Source organism: Sceloporus undulatus, chromosome 4 (genome assembly GCF_019175285.1).
Source record: "Sceloporus undulatus isolate JIND9_A2432 ecotype Alabama chromosome 4, SceUnd_v1.1, whole genome shotgun sequence".
NCBI lineage: Eukaryota > Metazoa > Chordata > Lepidosauria > Squamata > Phrynosomatidae > Sceloporus > Sceloporus undulatus.
Window position 1 is genome coordinate 1,637,762 of NC_056525.1, and position 17,321 is coordinate 1,655,082.

The 17,321-nt window shown below is 45.6% G+C and overlaps 1 protein-coding gene across 1 annotated transcript in view; it reads left to right on the forward strand.

Annotated features, from left to right (window-relative positions):
- The window catches only part of CTNNBL1 (catenin beta like 1), a 155,363-nt gene that overhangs the window by 42,250 nt on the left and 95,792 nt on the right, over positions 1-17,321 (forward strand). Inside the window, exon 4 of the mRNA XM_042462623.1 lies at positions 9,375-9,514. Coding sequence (XP_042318557.1) covers positions 9,375-9,514 — 140 coding nt within the window. The remainder of the gene's footprint in view (positions 1-9,374; positions 9,515-17,321) is intronic.

The following is a 17,321-nucleotide window of genomic DNA, read 5'->3' on the forward strand; positions in this document are numbered from 1 at the left end:
AGTTTTTCATCATTTTTACGATGTACTCAGAACTGCCAAGTTGGTTGTGTGGTGCTTCCAGCTGCAGCTGATACTCAGGAGAGCCATTGTGCTTCTCATCCAGGGAAAGTGGGGAGGGAATGATGTGCGATGCCGAGCCAGACTGGAAAGGGTTTGCCGCTCTGCCGAAGATCTCTGTTTTGAGTGGCAGTTTTTGGGAACCCAGGAGATGATCCTCTTCCCCACTCTTTCTCTTTCCCCCCTCCCCAGCTACTCCTGCTATCCAGATTCAGTTCCAGCCTTGTGCATCAGTAGCTCTCCCCTCCCGGGGCTGCCATCACTCTTCGTTGCTCCTGCCAGGTTTTCTGGCTCTGCTAGCCACTACTGGGGTTTGCTGTTCCACAGGAGCAGGTAGCCACTGCCAGTGTTGATCTCTTAGACCCGTCAGGTTACAATTGTGCCTCTTGGATGCTGCCTGAGAGCGGTCAGGGGATGGCAGAATGCCCTGAGCAATAGAGCTTGAATTGGGTGAACTGCAAGAGGTTGACATGCACAGGGTGCCCCTGGGGCTGAGCCTCTCCGGAGGGATGAGGTTCCTTCAAGCATGAAAGAAAGGCCTTTAATGGAATGCCAGAGTCTGAATCCATTAGTTCTCTGCTGGGGTGGGTGAGATAAAACGGCCCTGCTCTGCAGGGAGGGCGGTGCATGGAAAGCAGGGGACAACACACAGTCTGGAATCAACTTTGAACTCAGTCTCTTCTGCAATTGTCTGCAGGCATTTCCTTGTGAATTACAAACTGCTTCTTTTATTTGGGATGTATAATATCCTCAAAGCATTCTGGTTGGTTTGTTCTTCGTAACATTGTACATCAAAATACAGGTTGAGTTTCCCTTATTATAAGCCTGTTTAAACACTTGAAGGGGTGTCATACTGAGGAGCAAGCTTGTTTTCTGCTACTCCAGAGAATAGGACCTGGAACAATGGATTCAAGCTACAGGAAAAGAGATTCCACCTAAACTTTAGGAAGAACTTCTTGACTGTAAGAGGTGTTTGACAGTGGAAGATGTAGCCTCGGAGGACAGTGGAGTTTCCTTCTTTGGAGGTTCTTAGGCAGAGGATGGGTGGCCATCTGTCAGGAGTGCTTTGATTGTGAGTTCCTGCATGGCAGAAGGGGGTTGGACTTAGATGGCCCTTGAGGTCACTTCCATGTGTATGATTCTATGATTCTATTATCCAAGATGCTTGGGACCAGAAGTGTTTTGGATTTCAGAATATTTATTTATTTATTTATTTGGATTTGGGAATATTTGTATAGTCTGACCTCCTTATCCACAGATTCTTTATCCATTAAGTCAACCATCCACAACTTGAAAATACTCAAAAAATAATATAAATTTCAAAGAGCAAACTGTTTGCTTACGTTGAACCATCAGAAAGCAAAGGTGCTACTATCTCAAAGACCTGTGTGGACAGTTTGGGATTTAGGAATATTTTGGATTTCTCGACAAGGAAGTCTCAGCCTGCATTACTGCCTAACTGAGGAGTTCAAGCCCTTTCCTGAAAGCAACAGTCTTGGCTTTGATGGGACACAGTTTGTAATTTACAGCACTGGTTTCCAACCTTTGGTCCTCCAGATCAGTTCCCAGAATTCCTGACTGTTGACCAAGCTAGCTGAGACTACTGGTAGTTGAAGTCCAGAATACCTGGAGGACCAAACTTTGGAACCACAGATTTTAAGTATTTGTAGCCTGCCCTTTAGCCATAAAGTTTTAATGCTGGAAGGGCAATACCCTCTCTGCTGTTCTGCTCTCTTACTTCCCTGCAGAGATGAAGGTGGGGATGATCTCTGGGGTCCCCCCATTGAAGGAGTGGTCTGCTGGAGAAGGGTCTGTCTATGTACCCACCAAAAACCAAGCACACATCTTCCAGGATCCCTGGAGGACCTCCAGGAGGTCTTTGATCATGCCCTCGTTGTTTCTCTGTCTTCATGTAGGCACATAGACATGCACGAACGAGAGAGGGTCTCGGCTTCCCATCCATCTCACTAGGTAGGGCTAGTGAAATCTGTCCATTGGCCATTTGTCAGGGATGCTTTGATTTCCTGCATGGCAGGGGGGTTGGACTGGATGGCCCTTGTGGTCTCTTCCAACTCTATGATTCTATGATTATGAGGTGCATTTAGGACTGGTGTAAATGATAACTCACTAAAAAAGACAATAATGCTAGGAAAGGTAAAGGCAATACGAAGAGAGGAAGACCCCATGCAAGATGGATAGAGTTGGAAGAGACCACAAGGGCCATCCAGTCCAACCCCATTCTGCCATGCAGGAACTCACAATCAAAGCAAACCTGACATACGGCCATCCAGCCTCTGTTTAAAGACCTCCAAACAAGGGGATTCCACCATGTGTTCCACTGTCGAACAGCTCTGACTGTCAGGAAGTTCCTCCTAATGTTGAGATGGAATCTCTTTTCCTGCAGCTTGCATCCATTGTTTTGTGTTCTATTCTCTGGAGCATCAGAAAACAAGATGACTCCATCCCAATATGACCTCCCTTCAAATAGTTTTTTGTGGGTTTTTCAGGCTATTTGGCCTTGTTCTAGAAGAGTTTCTTCCTGACGTTTCGCCAGCATCTGTGGCTGACATCAGACAAATCTCTGAAGATGCCAGCCACAGATGCTGGCGAAACATCAAGAAGAAACTCTGCTAGAACATGACCACATGGCCTGAAAAACCCACAAAAACTATGGATGCCGGCCATGAAAGCCTTCGACTTCCCTTCAAATACTTAAACTGGGCTATAATATTGGCTCTAACCTTCTCTTCCTCAGAGTAAACATACTCAGCTCCTTAAGTCTCTCCTCATAGAGCTTCATGGTTTCCAGACCCTTCCCCATTTTAGTCGCCCTCCTTTGGACACTTGGCTCCAGTTTCTCAACATCTTTTTTGAATTGTGGAGCCCAGAACTGGACCCAGGATTATTCCAGGTGAGGCCTGACCAGAGCAGAATAGAGTGGCACTATGACTTCCCTTGATCTAGACACTAGACGTCTGTTGATGCAGCCTAGAATCATGTGGCCCTTTTATGCTGCCGCTAAAAAGACTCAGACTCTAGACTCAGTCAAGAAGGCCATGGTTGCCCTGAGGCTGCTGGACCTGAGCAGAGCAATTGGGGCCATGAGGGCTTGGAGATGTCGCATTCATAGGGTGGCCATGAATTGGTATCAACTTGACAGCAGTTAACAGTAACAACAAATGATGGAACCTTTCAGGCCTTTGTTTCATGGAGAGTTGGGACAAGATGAGCATATTTGTGGGGTCCGTGTATGTCTGTTTCACTTTATCCTTTAATTTCTAAATATGTTATTTAATAATATTTAGAGAAACAGACGGTTTTTCTGAGCCCTGGCACAAAGGGAAATCCAGACTCATTTCTGCTGTTAGCAGCATTGCAATAGCCTGAAAGGAGTCTTATTTACGTATGTAAATATTGCTTTGTTGCTGTTATGTTTCTTCAAGTCAACCTTGATTTACAGCAAGCCTTTTATAGGATTTTCTTGGCAGGGTTTTGTATTTGGAGGAGGTTTGCCATTGCCTTCCTCTTCATCTGGTCTCATGGAGTCCTAACCCAACATTTAGATCACTTCACAACACTGGCTGGTTAGCTGTTGTTGTTGTTGTTGTTGTGTACCTTCGTGTCAATTCTGACTTATGGTGACTCTACCATAGGATTTTCTCAGCACAGTTTACTCAGAGGGGGTTGCCACTGTGGCCTTCCTCTAAGGCTGAGAGAGAGGTCTTCCAGTCATTTTCCATGTAAATCCTGGTCTGTTAAAATCCTAGTCCAGCCCATAAACCATTATACCTTGCTGGCTCTCTTTTAAATATTGTTGTTGTTGCCTCCCAATAATTTCCAATTTATAGAGACCCGAAAGCGAACCTATCATGTGGTTTTCTTGGCAAGATTTGTTCAGAGGGGGATTGCTTTTGCCTTTCGCTGAGGCTGAGAGAGTGTGACTTGCTCAAAGTCACCCAGTGGGTTTCTGTTGCTGAGCGGGGATTCGAACCCTGGTTTCCAGAATCCTAGTTCAAGAATGAGACCACTACTCTTATGCTGGCTCTCTTCTAAATATTGTTGTTGCCTTCAAGACATTTCTGACTTATGTCAACCCTAAAACCTACAAGTAAAACAATATATGTAAACTACCTGTATTTAAAATATTTCCAGTTTGAAAAGAGTAAAATGGTTTAAACAGGGCAAAAGCTTACCAAACAAGTCCCGTCCTCCTTCCTTCTTTACTTTCCAGTTGATGTTAATAGAACATGTGTCACATATCACATCCAGATCCGTCAAAGCGGCTGAGCTCTCTATTAAGGGCCTTGGCACCCCAAGACCCGGCGGGAGCAGTTGTGCTGACGCGCATGGTTTCTGGCAGTCACGTCTCCGCCACAGTCCCATAACTTTCAATTTCGCAGAGCGCCTGGGTCCTCCTTGCATGCTTTCTCTTCTGAATGACAGAGTTGTAAATTAAATGACGGGGATTATCTGAACTCAGCCAACCCTGTAGGGCAGGGGTGGGGAGATTTCATGCTTGCAGAACCTTATTCTGTTCTCTGAGAGCTACCTTGAGATCCACCAGCTGGAGCTGGGGATAAAACAGCATCAAGCCAGCGGGTGCATGCAGAGAATCAAGAAACAGGTTGCCTCTGAGCATATCCTCTGCCCAGGAGTTGGCGATCAATAAGAGAGGCAATCTCCCAAATCCTTTCATGCCAAAACCTGCTCCTGCTTCCCTCCTCTCCACTTTCTGGAAGTGTTTTCTCCTCCATTAGCTTGTTTTAGGGAGAGGTTCTAAATTTGTTTTGTTTTCTGAAACTCAGTTCTGACCAAAGCAGAATAGAGTAGCACTATTACTTCCCTTGATCTAGACACTATACTTCTATTAATGCTTCCTAGAATCGCATTGAATTTCCTTGCTTGAACCGCTGTTGTTGAATTGTAGCAGCCTTCAGCTGCGTTTGGATACCTGGGAGTCACACACCTGTGTTGAGCTGCTGCCCATCAGTTGGAATTGCCAGTTGCCCATTCCTGCCATATGATGATGATATCTTCTCTCTGTTGCTTCTTTTGCACTTGGGGAGGGGGGAGAGGTCATGGTTATGGAATGTACTTTGGCTGGGGAGGCAAAGGGTAATATTCTTGGCATGAGCGGGGCTCCTATTGAGGTAGTGTGGGGCAGGAGGAGATATGGCGGTAGGAGAGTGGATTCACGTTACAGGGGAAGGCGAGATCGATGCTTAATATCTATCTCTCCTTCCAGCCACTCTCCTAACCAAAGAGATCTGAGGGTCAATCCAACCGTACCACAAACCCTGTCTCTGCTCCTGTGCAATGCCAGGTCCATTAAAAACAAAACCCACATTGTACACGACCTGCTGGAGGATAACAACAGCAGAGCTGTTCAGGGTAGTGAGGGAACTTACGCAGCTTCCCTCCTCCCTGAACCCTATTTTGGAACCATCTAAGGCCTGCTGCGACCAATTTAACAACTTCTTCGCGGATAAAACCTCTCGGATAAGGGCTGATCTCGATGCCATTGTTGGGTCAGAAACCAGTGTAGAGGTCTCCAGAGCTTCCGTGGACTCAATTAGACTGGATCACTTTGAGTCTGTAAGTACCGAGGATGTGGACAAGATCCTTAGAAGTGTTAGGAAGACAACCTGCTCTCTCGATCCCTGTCCCTCATGGCTAGCGGCTCAGGGGGGATCGGTGGTAACTACCTTGTTACGCCGAATAATAAACACAACATTCAGGGAGGGCAATTTCCATCTAATTTGAAAACAGCTATTGTAAAACCATTGTTAAAGAAGCCCTCTCTTGACCCCCGATGCATAATAATTATCGGCCGGTATCGCTATTGCCATTTCTAGGGAAGGTGATGGAGAGGGTGGTTGCCATCCAGCTTCAATCGATCTTGGATGAAACTGATTTTCTAGACCCATTTCAAACCGGCTTCCGGGCGGGCTACGGGGTTGAGACTGCCATGGTTGCCCTGGTCGATGATCTCCATCTGGGCATGGACAGGGGTAGCGTGTCCCTGTTAGTGCTCTTAGACATCTCAGCGGCTTTCGATACCATTGACCATGGTATCCTTCTGGGACGCCTGAGAGAGTTGGGAATTGGTGGCACTGCGCTCCAGTGGTTCCGTTCCTACGTCTCGGATCGGTCCCAGATGGTGCAGCTGGGGGACATGTGCTCCGATAGGAAGGCACTTACATCTGGTGTCCCTCAGGGAGCCATTCTGTCCCCCATGCTATTCAACGTTTACATGAAACCGCTGGGTGAGATCATCCGGAGACACGGGGCGCGGTGTTATCAGCACGCTGATGACATCCAGATAGTCTTCTCTGTGCCTCCGGCTGCTGCAGTGACCAGGGATGGCATCTCTCCTCTGGATGCCTGTCTGGAGTCGGTAATGGGCTGGATGAGGGAAAACAGACTCAGTTTGAATCCAGAGAAAACGGAAGTGCTCGCGATAGGCTCTCCTGGCCCGGGAATGGTTGTTTGTCCACCTGTCCTGAACGGGATCACGCTCCCCGTGAAGGACTCAGTTCGCAGTCTGGGGGTGCTTCTGGACTCATCGCTCCATCTTACATCTCAGGTGGATGCGATGGTCAGAAGCACTTGTTATCAGCTTAGGCTGATACGCCAGCTGCGACCCTACCTGGGCCGGGGGGACCTTGAAACGGTAGTACATGCTCTGGTAACCTCTCGTTTCGATTTCTGTAACGCGCTCTACATGGGGCAACCCTTGTACCATACTCGGAAGCTTCAGTTTGTTTAAAACATGGCAGCGAGACTGGTCACTGGATCTTCCAGGACCAGTCACATAACACCAATTCTGAAAGATCTCCATTGGCTGCGTATTCGCTTCCGGGCACAATACACGGTGTTGGTTATTACCTATAAAGCCCTATATGGCTTGGGCCCAGGGTACTTGGAGGACCGCCTCTCCCCATACATTCCGCCCCGCACACTCAGATCTGCTGGGAAGCAATTGTTATGTGTCCCAGAGGCAAGATATTCTACCACCACTCAGAGGGCCTTTTCTATCTCGGGCCCCATCCTCTGGAACTCACTTCCGGATGAGCTCCGCTCGGCCACCTCCCTGGACCACTTCAAAAAGGGGCTTAAAACTTTTCTGTTCCAGCAGGCTTACCCCTAACATTCCATGTTGCCCCCTTCTCTCTCCTCATTGTTTTTGCAATTTTGTGCTAGTTGGAAAACTTTTTAGCTGGATTTTAACTGTTGCAAGATGTTGTAAGAGTCTGTATTTTCTGTATTTTAATTTTGTTGTATATTGATTGTATTGTGTTTTTGGCTGTTGTGACCCGCCTTGATCTCAGGAAAGGCGGGCTAAAAATAAAGCTTTTGTTATTATTATTATTTTATTGTTTTTGAATTGCATTTTTGAGCGATGTTATTGTTTTACTGTATGGATTTTAGATGTTGTTACTGTTTTATGGTTGTAATACTGCCTTGATCCACAGGGAGAGGCGGGAAATATAAATAAAATTTATTATTATTATTATTATTATTATTATTATTATTATATAGAGGGCACTGAAGGGGGCAGCGTCTGTGCCAACAGCTTGCCCTGGGTCTGGGGTTTGTCCTTGGTCCTGGTGGAGTGGAGGTCATAGAATCATAGAGCTGGAAGAGACCTCAAGGGCCATCCAGTCCAACCCCCTGCCATGCACTAACTCACAATCAAAGCACTTCCAATAGACAGCTGTCATACTACTTGGATGAGATGCAGAATAACTGGGTCTTGTGCTGGAGATGCTAATCTAAATATTCCAAGGAATGCCAAATTGAGGATGGAGCAAGCTTATTTTCTGCTACTCCAGAGATTTGGACATGGCACAGTGGATTCAGACTACAAGAAAAGAGATTCCTTCTAAACATTCGGAAGAAATTCCTGGTGGTAAGAGCTGGTCGACAGTGGGAAGATGCTGCCTTGAAGGGGTCTCCTTGGAGGTTTTTAAACTGAGGATGGATGGCCATCTGTCCCAAGGAGGGCTTGGATTGTGTCTTCCTGCATGGCAGAAGAGGGTTGGATTGGATGGGCTTTGGGGTCTATGTGAGTCTATGCTCCATTTGTCACTGCTTAGGGAAGAGTAGTGTTCAGATGGATTAGGACCTAGAAGTGGAGAAGAGCCAAGACCAGACTTCCAAGGCATTTTCCCTGCCACAAAGAGTGAATTACCTTTTCAGGAAGCTTCCATGGGTGGCAATGTTGCATGTTCATCTGTACTATGTCTATCCTTAAAAAATAACAACCTCTATTTACTCCAAAACAGAAGTGGGCATTTCACCATTTCTTGTTTTCTTTTCTTTACATTTTTCCTTTCCTTTTCTTCATTTTCACTGTTTTTGATCCCTTGAAGAGGAAAACAAAAAAGGGCCCCTGGACCACCTGTCTTTCCCTGGCCTTTAAAGCAAGCTTGGACCATGTTAGGGATTGAGAAATGCCAATGGGTGGAAGATGGGGAAGTAGATGTAAAGTAGCAGGAAATTCCAGGCAAGGAGGAGGAGGATGGAGAAAGGAGGGACACATGGAGTAAAAAGGCAGCAGGAATGGTTTGGTTCAAAAATAGCAATAGCATTTACATTTCTGTACCGCTTAACAGTGAACTCAGCTCTATCTAAGCGGTTTGCACTGTATAAGCCAATTGTTCCCAACAAGCTGAGTACTCATTTTACCGACCTATGAAGAGATGGAAGGGTGTGTCGCACTTGGAGCCCTGGGATCAAACTCACAACCTTGTGGCTGCAAGATTGACATTTAACTGCTGCGCTGCAAGGGCTACATGTGCAGATACAACCACAGGAAGTCAAACTAAAATCCTAAAGCAGATTTCTGAGCATGATGCATTCCTTTTCTAAGCTACCATGCTATGCCCTTCAGTAAAAGCAAGAAGGTAGGAGACACCTAGGAATGAGCCAAGGGTGCATGATGCATGGTGCCTAGCAGAAGTAATAATTTCTGGGAACCAAATTCTTTGCTCTCCCATAATTCAGGTAAGGGAAAACCAAATTATAAAGCCTTCTGTACAGACAGATGTCAGTTCTTTAGCAAATGACCTCTGAAGAAACAGTTGATCCAATGTAAGTGAAGTACAAAAAAAATCCTGGTGTTCTCCAGGCAGCCCTGGAGCATTCTGGGATGTGGCAGCACCCAGCATGGGCCAGCTTTCAGGAGCCCTTGTCCACTTTCTTCCTTGGGGCCTTCTGGGGCTAGGGAAACATTATGGGGCACTTGTTCTACCCAAGGGCACTTACTCTGCCAGTGTGGCTGACCCTTCCTCATCCTCTCTCTCTGTCTGCAGGTTCATGGAGTCGGAACTGGATCTCAACGACATCATCCAGGAGATGCACGTGATTGCCACCATGCCGGACCTCTACCATCTCCTGGTGGAGCTGAATGCTGTCCACTCCCTCCTTGGGTTGCTGGGACATGACAACACTGATATCCTTTTTGCCATGCAGGTGAGGAGGCAGACTCACCGCCCTGTCCACAACCGCTTGGTCGTACTTGCCCTGATCCTTCATATATATTGCTGCCCTCTGTATATATTACTAGGTGTAACATAGTTTGGATTCTTGTGTGTAGCCCATCAGGCAAGGCTTGGGGCAATGCTGGTGTGGTGGCATGCTTGTTGTTGTTGTTGTTGTGTGCTTTGAAGTCATTACTGACTTATGGTTAAGGTGAACCTATTATGGGGTTTTCTTGCCAAGTTTCATTAGAAGGGGCTTGCCATTGCCATCCTCTGAGGCTGAGAGGTTGTGAGGTCACTGAGTGGGTTTTTGTGGCCTACTACTTCTGCTTAAAAAGCCAGCACAGTATCGCGGGCTAGGCTTGGCATTATCTGCATTTGTAGGACCATTGCTTTGAAGTTCAGCCTTGACACATTTAGATCTGGGACAAGCAATGCAAACTACTCTCCCCCAAGTAGCTTGCATTGCATGTGTTGAGAGTACAACTGGCTAGAGCCATTGAGATCCAGTGGTTGGCCACAGGGGAAACAAAGTGTTTTTGTGCTCTGTGTGCATGCCTTCAAGTATGGCAATTCCATGATTTTCCTGGGGTTTTCTAAGGCAAGAAATATTCAGAGGTGGCTTTGCTAGTTCCTTCCTCTGAAATAGAGCTCACAAAACCTGGTATTCATTGGTGGTCTCCCACCCAAGTACTAACCAGGGCTGGCCCAGTTTAGCTTGCATGATCAGATGGGATCTGGTGCCGTGAGGGTATTTAGGCCTTGTGTTATATTGTGTGTGTCTGTGCCTTCAAGGTGCCTGCTGACCTATGATGAGCCCATGAATTTTTCATAGAGTTTTCTTAGGAAAAGAGGCATCAGAGATGGCTTTGCTAGTTCCTTCCTTTGAAATAAAAATAATATAAGCAATCTAAAAAATCAAAATAATAATATAAGCAATCTAAAAACACATTCAACAGTTGCATAGTTTAAAAAGCTGAATTTTAAATGCTCTAAAGCCATTCATGGATACTCATTGGATGAAGTCATTAGACCCTGAAGCCTTTTATAAAAAGCCAGGTTTTAACATGGTGCTGGAACATGATGCGCGATGGTACCAACTGAGCCTCTGCTCCAGCCAGGCTGCCACAGCCGAGGAGGCCCTCTTCTGCATCCTCACCCAGTGCAGTGCTCCCAACAGTGGGGTCTGCTGGAACTGGATCCCAATTGGACCCCAGCAAAGCTCCCATTTCATTCAGAGCAGCACAATGGATTTGGGGGTCCCCCAAAGCGGTGGATTCATAGCCCACCTGGAGGCAGGCACCCCTTTGATTTCTGCACTCTCTCACCTTGACCTTCCGAATGCTAATGTCTGCCAGCTCTGCAGCTTGTTCCCATTATTCTGATTTAAATTTTTAAAACATCTTTATATCCTGCCCTGTGATTGAATATGTCAGCATCTCATCAGATAAAATCAATTTAGCAGAATAAATATCAACAACAATTTAAAAAAGACTAAAACTGTATCAGATAATGTAGAGAGATCTTGTGGCATCTTTGAAACTTTCGTAGATTTAAGTCTACTTCTTCAGATGCATTTGGAAGTAGACTTAAGTTTATGTAAGCTGCTAATAATAATAATAATAATAATAATAAAAATATAATAAAAAAGTTTATTTCTATCCTGCTTTTCCAACTGATCAAAGCGGCGTACAGATTTAGATAAAAAATACATCAAGATAAAACAATTAAAACAGCATTTAAAAACAATCACAATAACAACAACAGGGCCAGCTGAGTGGGGGAATCCATAAACATTGCAAGGTTGTCAACAGAGGGGCTGAAACATGAAATGACATCTCATGGGGGGAAGGCTTGGGAGAAGGAAAAGGTATTCAGATTCTTCTTAAAAAGATCTAAAGATGTGGTGGAGCGGAGCTCGTCTGGGAGATTGTTCCATATTCTAGGGTCCGAGATAGAAAAGGCCCATTGCAAGGTCCTCGCATAATGTGCAGTTGGGACCTCCAGCAAGTTCTTCCCTGCTGACCTGAGTGTGCGGGACGGATTATATGGGGAGAGGCAGTCCTCCAAGTAACCTGGGCCCAAGCCATTTAGGGTCCTCCAAGTACCCTGGGCCCAAGCCATTCATGCTACCAACTTCTTCCTTTAGTTAGTCTCAAAGGTGCTACAAGGTCTCTCTATATACTGAGTCTACAGACTAACATGGCTATATCTTTGAATTATATCAAATAATGTATCACTTAAAACCAGCCAGTTTAAAGCCAGTTAAAATGATTAAAATACAGGCTGAGTCTCCCTCATCTGGAGTTCCAAATTGCTCCAAAAATATCCACATGGGTGGCTGAGATGGTGACATCTTTGTTTCCTGATGGTTCGGGGTTCACAAACTGTTTCGCGCACAAAATTATTTTAAAATTACCTTTGGGTTATTTGGATGAGGTGTATACAAAACATAAATGAATTTCATATTTAGACTTGGGGCCCATCTCTGAGATCAATCATTATTTTATATGAAAAAATTCCAAAACCCGAAAAAATCCAAAATCCAAAACACTCCTGGTCCCAGGCATCTTAAATAAGGGAGACTCGACCTGTATGCACACCATTGTACATGTGCAAATTGGCTGAAGTCATTTAGGTCCCCCAGGCTTTAACAGCTAGGCATGGTTCCACTTAGTGCTGGAATGAGACCAACATTGCTGTCATTGGGGCTTCTGAACAAAGGGCCTTCCATAACTGGGATGCCACAGCAGAGAATACTCTTCTATTCAGGTCTGGAGTGTTTGCATGCATACAAAAACAGACTACTAGATAAATGAAATAGCCAATATGTTGAGCCTGAAGAACTTTTGTTGTGCAATTGTCTCCATAGCTCCTTGGTTGCTTATTTTGTGGAACTTTAGCCCAGTGCTGTTCAAAGTGTTGGTTTCTTGACTAGTGTCTGTCCCTAACTAAGCCATTGGCTGTTGGTCCCTAGTGAATTTCCAGGAAAGAAAAATTCAGTGGTAACCAGTGGACACAAATGTAGTGCTGGTCCCTGGCACATTGGGGGGAAACTTACAAGTTGACTCTCCCTTATCCAAAATGCTTGGGGCCAGGACTGCTTTGGAGTTTGGATTTTTTTTCAGATTTTGAGCTTGCCATATATGTGGGCGTGCCATACGTGGTCTCAAGGTCATGCAGACAGCAAGCCCCCATAGAATGAATGGGGTACACACTTGCGCAGCATGTGGGCGCACACCCCATTCATACAAACAGGTCCAGAATGGATCCCCTGCATATAGCAAGGGCAGACTATATACACAATGAGATATGTTGGAGATGGGATTGAAGCATAAACATGGAATTCATTTCTGCTCCATATATGCCTTATATAGACAGATTGGAAATAATTTTATGTTTAATTTCTGTGTACATTGAACTGTCAGAAACCAGAGGTGTCACTGTCTCAGCCACCCATGTGGACGATTTTGGAGACTGGAGTATTTTGGATTTCAGAATCCTGATAAGGGAGACTCAACCTGTACTTGCTGATCTCCCAGATCTCAGGTCGGCTAAGTAGCCTCACTTTGGCCAGAAAGTGTGGGGCAGCTTGAGCACCAATATCTTGTGCCAAAAGGTTAGCATGGATTTGTCATTCTTGGGGAAAACATCAACAGTGGGCCTTTTAATTGGGACTTGTTGGCCTTGCTCTCAGTGACCTTTCACGGGAGCAAACACAGCATTGCTGTGTCTCTCCAGCCACTGTCCAGGGATGACTCTGACAGCTTGTCAGACCTTCTGTGGCTGACCCCTGCTTCTCGCCAGGACTGATGGTCCAGTGTCAGTCCATTAGAATGGGGTCTGTGGCCCGGGGGAGAGGTGCACTTGCAAAGAGAGGCCAAGTCCCCTGTGAAACCTTGGAAAGGCAGAGCGTCAAAAGGGCATCCCAACTTTATTTTGCTTGAAATGCTGCTGCATTACAGCAGGATTTGCGAATGCAAGGATTCTGGAAGTGAAGCACTCCTCCGCTCAGTGGCTTTGAAGAGAACGAGAATGAAGAGGAACAGGAGCTTTGAGCATGGCTTTTCCCACCCCTCCAAGGAATGCTGAACTGACACTTCTACTCTTCACACTTGGCTTAAAATTGGGGGAGACGCTGTGAAGAGGAGGATAACACCCCCCCCCCCCCCCACCCCCCACACAGTAAAATCAGAGGACCAGGCAGCTGCTTTGCTGAAGGAGAGCCAAGAAGCTTGTGAGCAAGAGAGGAAGAGATGATGCCCAGGTGGCAGGCACAAATTACTGGAGGCGAAGAGCTCCTGCCAGGGAACCAAAAGTAGTTCCCTTCTCCAAGACCCCTTTAGCTCAGGTGTCCATTCCTATAGAGTAGCGGCAAAGTAGCAAAGCTTCATTGTACTGGAGTGTGAAGAGGATTGCAATGCCCAAACGTTGGGTGCATTTGGGATTCTGTGCCCATGGAGGGTTTTTCGCCAGCACAGCCACTTTCCTCCCTGCCTCTCTCCCTCTGTGTGTGTTTTCAGCCAAGATGGTGCCTGCAGGCATCCTTGACAGAGACAAATGCTGCTTTCCTAATCCCAGGGTTTTCTCCCCTTTTTGCCAATGTGAATTAAGAGCAGCAGAAGCTTTGTTTCCTCTTGATTCTCTCTACCTGTTTAGTCCTCCGCAAAGAGAACTGCCCTGCCCTCTCTCTTCCTCCATCCCTCAAGGACTACTGTTTACAATGGTCAGTCCAAATTCCCAGGGAAAATGTTGGCACACAACATGGCTCTTTGATCCAGTCAAATATGATAAGGCTGTGTGTGCCCGTGATTGTGCGGGATGTTTGTTATTTGCACCTGTGTGTGTGTGTGTGTATTGTGAGGCAGCTTGGAAGCAGTGCACTAGGAATAATTTAAAATAAATCCCAGCTTAAAACAAGAAAACAGTGGATACAAGATAAAAACATCTTAGAATTTAAAGACTTCAAGGCAACTTAAAAAAAAAATTAAAGTGATTAAAACCATATATAAATAGGTTTGTAGAGTAAATTAGGCCCCAAAGGCTTTACTTTAAAAAAAATGGTGCTGGAAAGGAAACTAATGTCCGTGGCAGTCAGGTCTCTTGAGAAAAAAGTATTTAGCAATGGGGAATGTTCCCCATACGAACCTGTCTGAGTCCTTCTCCCGGACCCAAGAGAGAGCCTTCTTGGGGGCTGCTCCCGGCCTCTGGAGCTCCTTGCCACAGGAGCCAAGGCTGGACTCCTCCTTGCTTTCCTTTGCCTGGCAAGCAAAGACCTTTTTGTTTAAGCAGGCTTTTAATAGGTAACTGCACCAGGGAGGCTTTTTAAAAAAAGTTGGGGTGTGTGGCTTATTCATTTATTTAACTTTTGTGTGTTTTAAAGTAATGTTATATTGTTTTAATTGTAGCTTATTTGCATTGTTTTTAAAATTGTACTTGTGAATTTTGATTGATTTTCCTTTTGTAAGCAGCCTTGGGTCCCACTCCTGGCATGATAGGTAGATATATGGATGGATGGGTAGATAGATAGATAGACTGACAGACAGACAGGATTGTGGGGCCACAAGCAAGAAGGCCTTCTCCCTCATCATCTCTGAATGTAGGGCTCCCACCGGTGTGATGAAATATAGGATTTCCTCAGCAGTCCTCAGGCAGGCATATATAGAGAGAGCAGTGTTCCTTCAAGGAGCTTAGGGCATTGCATGTCTTCACCATTCATCGGTCCCTTCTCCCTTAGCATTCATTTGCTTCCATGTGTAGCGGCCTTCCAGAACATAATCCCCAGGACAGGAAGAAAGTCCCTGAAGATGCAAGAGGCTGCTGAGATTCTTTTTCTCAAGATGAATGTTCCCTGTGTCTTACAGCAAGGACCCTTTGCCAAGGATTCCATACTCCACTTTGTTGAAGTAACAGTGCCGCTCTATTCTGCCTTGGTCAGGCCTCACCTGGAATAGTCCTGTCTCCAGTTCTGGGCACCACAATTCAAAAAGGAGGTGGAGAAGCTGGAGCATGTCCAGAGAAGGAAGACCAAAATGGTGGAAGGTCTGCAAACCACCAAGCCCTCCGAGGAGCAGCATAGGAAGCTGGGTATGTTATCCTGGAGTAGAATAGGTTTAGAAGAGACATGATAGCAGTGGAAGGGTGTCATATTAAGGATGGAGACAGCTTGTTATTCTGCTGCTCCAGAGGCTAGGACAGTGATGGAGAAACTTTTAGAGACCAAGTGCCCAAACTACAACACAAAACCCACTTATTTATCGCACTTATTTATTTATCCAGTCCCTCTGGATTTCTAGTGACAAACTGTAGTGAACTCTGTGTTGGGACGATGGTGCATGTGCCCATAGAGAGGGCTCTGAGTGCCACCTCTGGCACGTCTGCCATAGTTTCACCATCACTGGGCTAGGACATGGAACAGTGGATTCAAACTACAGGAAAAGAGATTCCACCTCAACATTAGGATGAATGTCCTGACAGTAGGAGCTGTTTGATGCTGGAATGCACTGCCTTGAAGAGTGGTGGAGTCTCCTTCTTTGGAGGTTTTTAAACAGAGGCTGGATGGCCATCTGTCAGGTATGCTTTGATTGAGAGTTCCTGCATGACAGAATGGGGTTAGACTGGATGGCCCTTGGGGTCTCTTCCAACTCTGTGATTCTCTTGCAGATTGTGGTAAGGGAAAACTAAAGAAGTCATTGGCACTAGGTCAAGGAAACATCTTTTAGCTTTTAAAATGAGGCTCTACATTCCAAGAGGACAAAGGAAATGCTGCAAGACTGGGAACCTGCTTTGCCAGCTAAGAAAAGCCCTCTCAGGGGACTGCTATGTAGGACGCTGCAAAATGTGGGCTGCCTTTGGTGAGGTGTGGTAAGAATAGGTCAGGATTGATTATCTTGCCTCGGAGAATAGTCAAGTAGGTCTAATGAGCCACAATGTGGCAAAGGGCGTCTGCTGGATTTGTGCCGCGATGGAAGGAACCATTGGTTTAATGCTGAGCTAATGAGAGGAAATTGGGTGCCCCTGTGCGCATGTTGAGTGAGTGTTCAAACCATGTTTATTAATCTGTTGAGCCTTGTGAAGAGGCCACTTGCAATATCAAGTTAGCAATGGCGCCATGGCATCCATGAATCAAAGCCTTCTGTAGCAGTCTGTTTTTGGCCAGCCTCTCCAGAGCGCCTTTGCAGTTATTGCTAACAGCCAGGCAGTGAGAATGAGCTGACATCAGAAGCTGTACATTTTGTAGAAGTGCCTCAGGTGGCAGATAAGAGTGGGAAACTATTAGAATATACTGTATATATATTTGTGCATCACTAAAAACGTGTTTTTGAGTATCGAGAAATGCTGATGAGAAGAATCCTGGACTGGTGAGAATATTCACAGTTCGGGACTTACTCTGCACACAATTTGAAGATGGTTGTTTTGCACAGCAAACAGCATTTTCAGTGTGGAAAATAATATTTCTATGCAGAAATGGATACTGCTTCCTGTGTTGCGGCAGTCTACATAAAATTTGCAAGTGGTTGGTTTGCACTGAAAACAGCATTTTCTGCGTAGGAAACTGATCATGTTTTATAACGTATATTATATTCTTCTTCGTGGTCTCTGTGAATCACACAAATGGGTTTTATGCTGCGCATGCGCAGAATAAAACCCATTTATGTGAATTCGCAGATGACCACTCGAAGAAACACAGTTACAGGTGAGCAACCTGTCCTTCTTCGTGGTCTATGCGAATCACACAAATGGGTTTTATGCTGCGCATGCGCAGAATAAAACCCATTT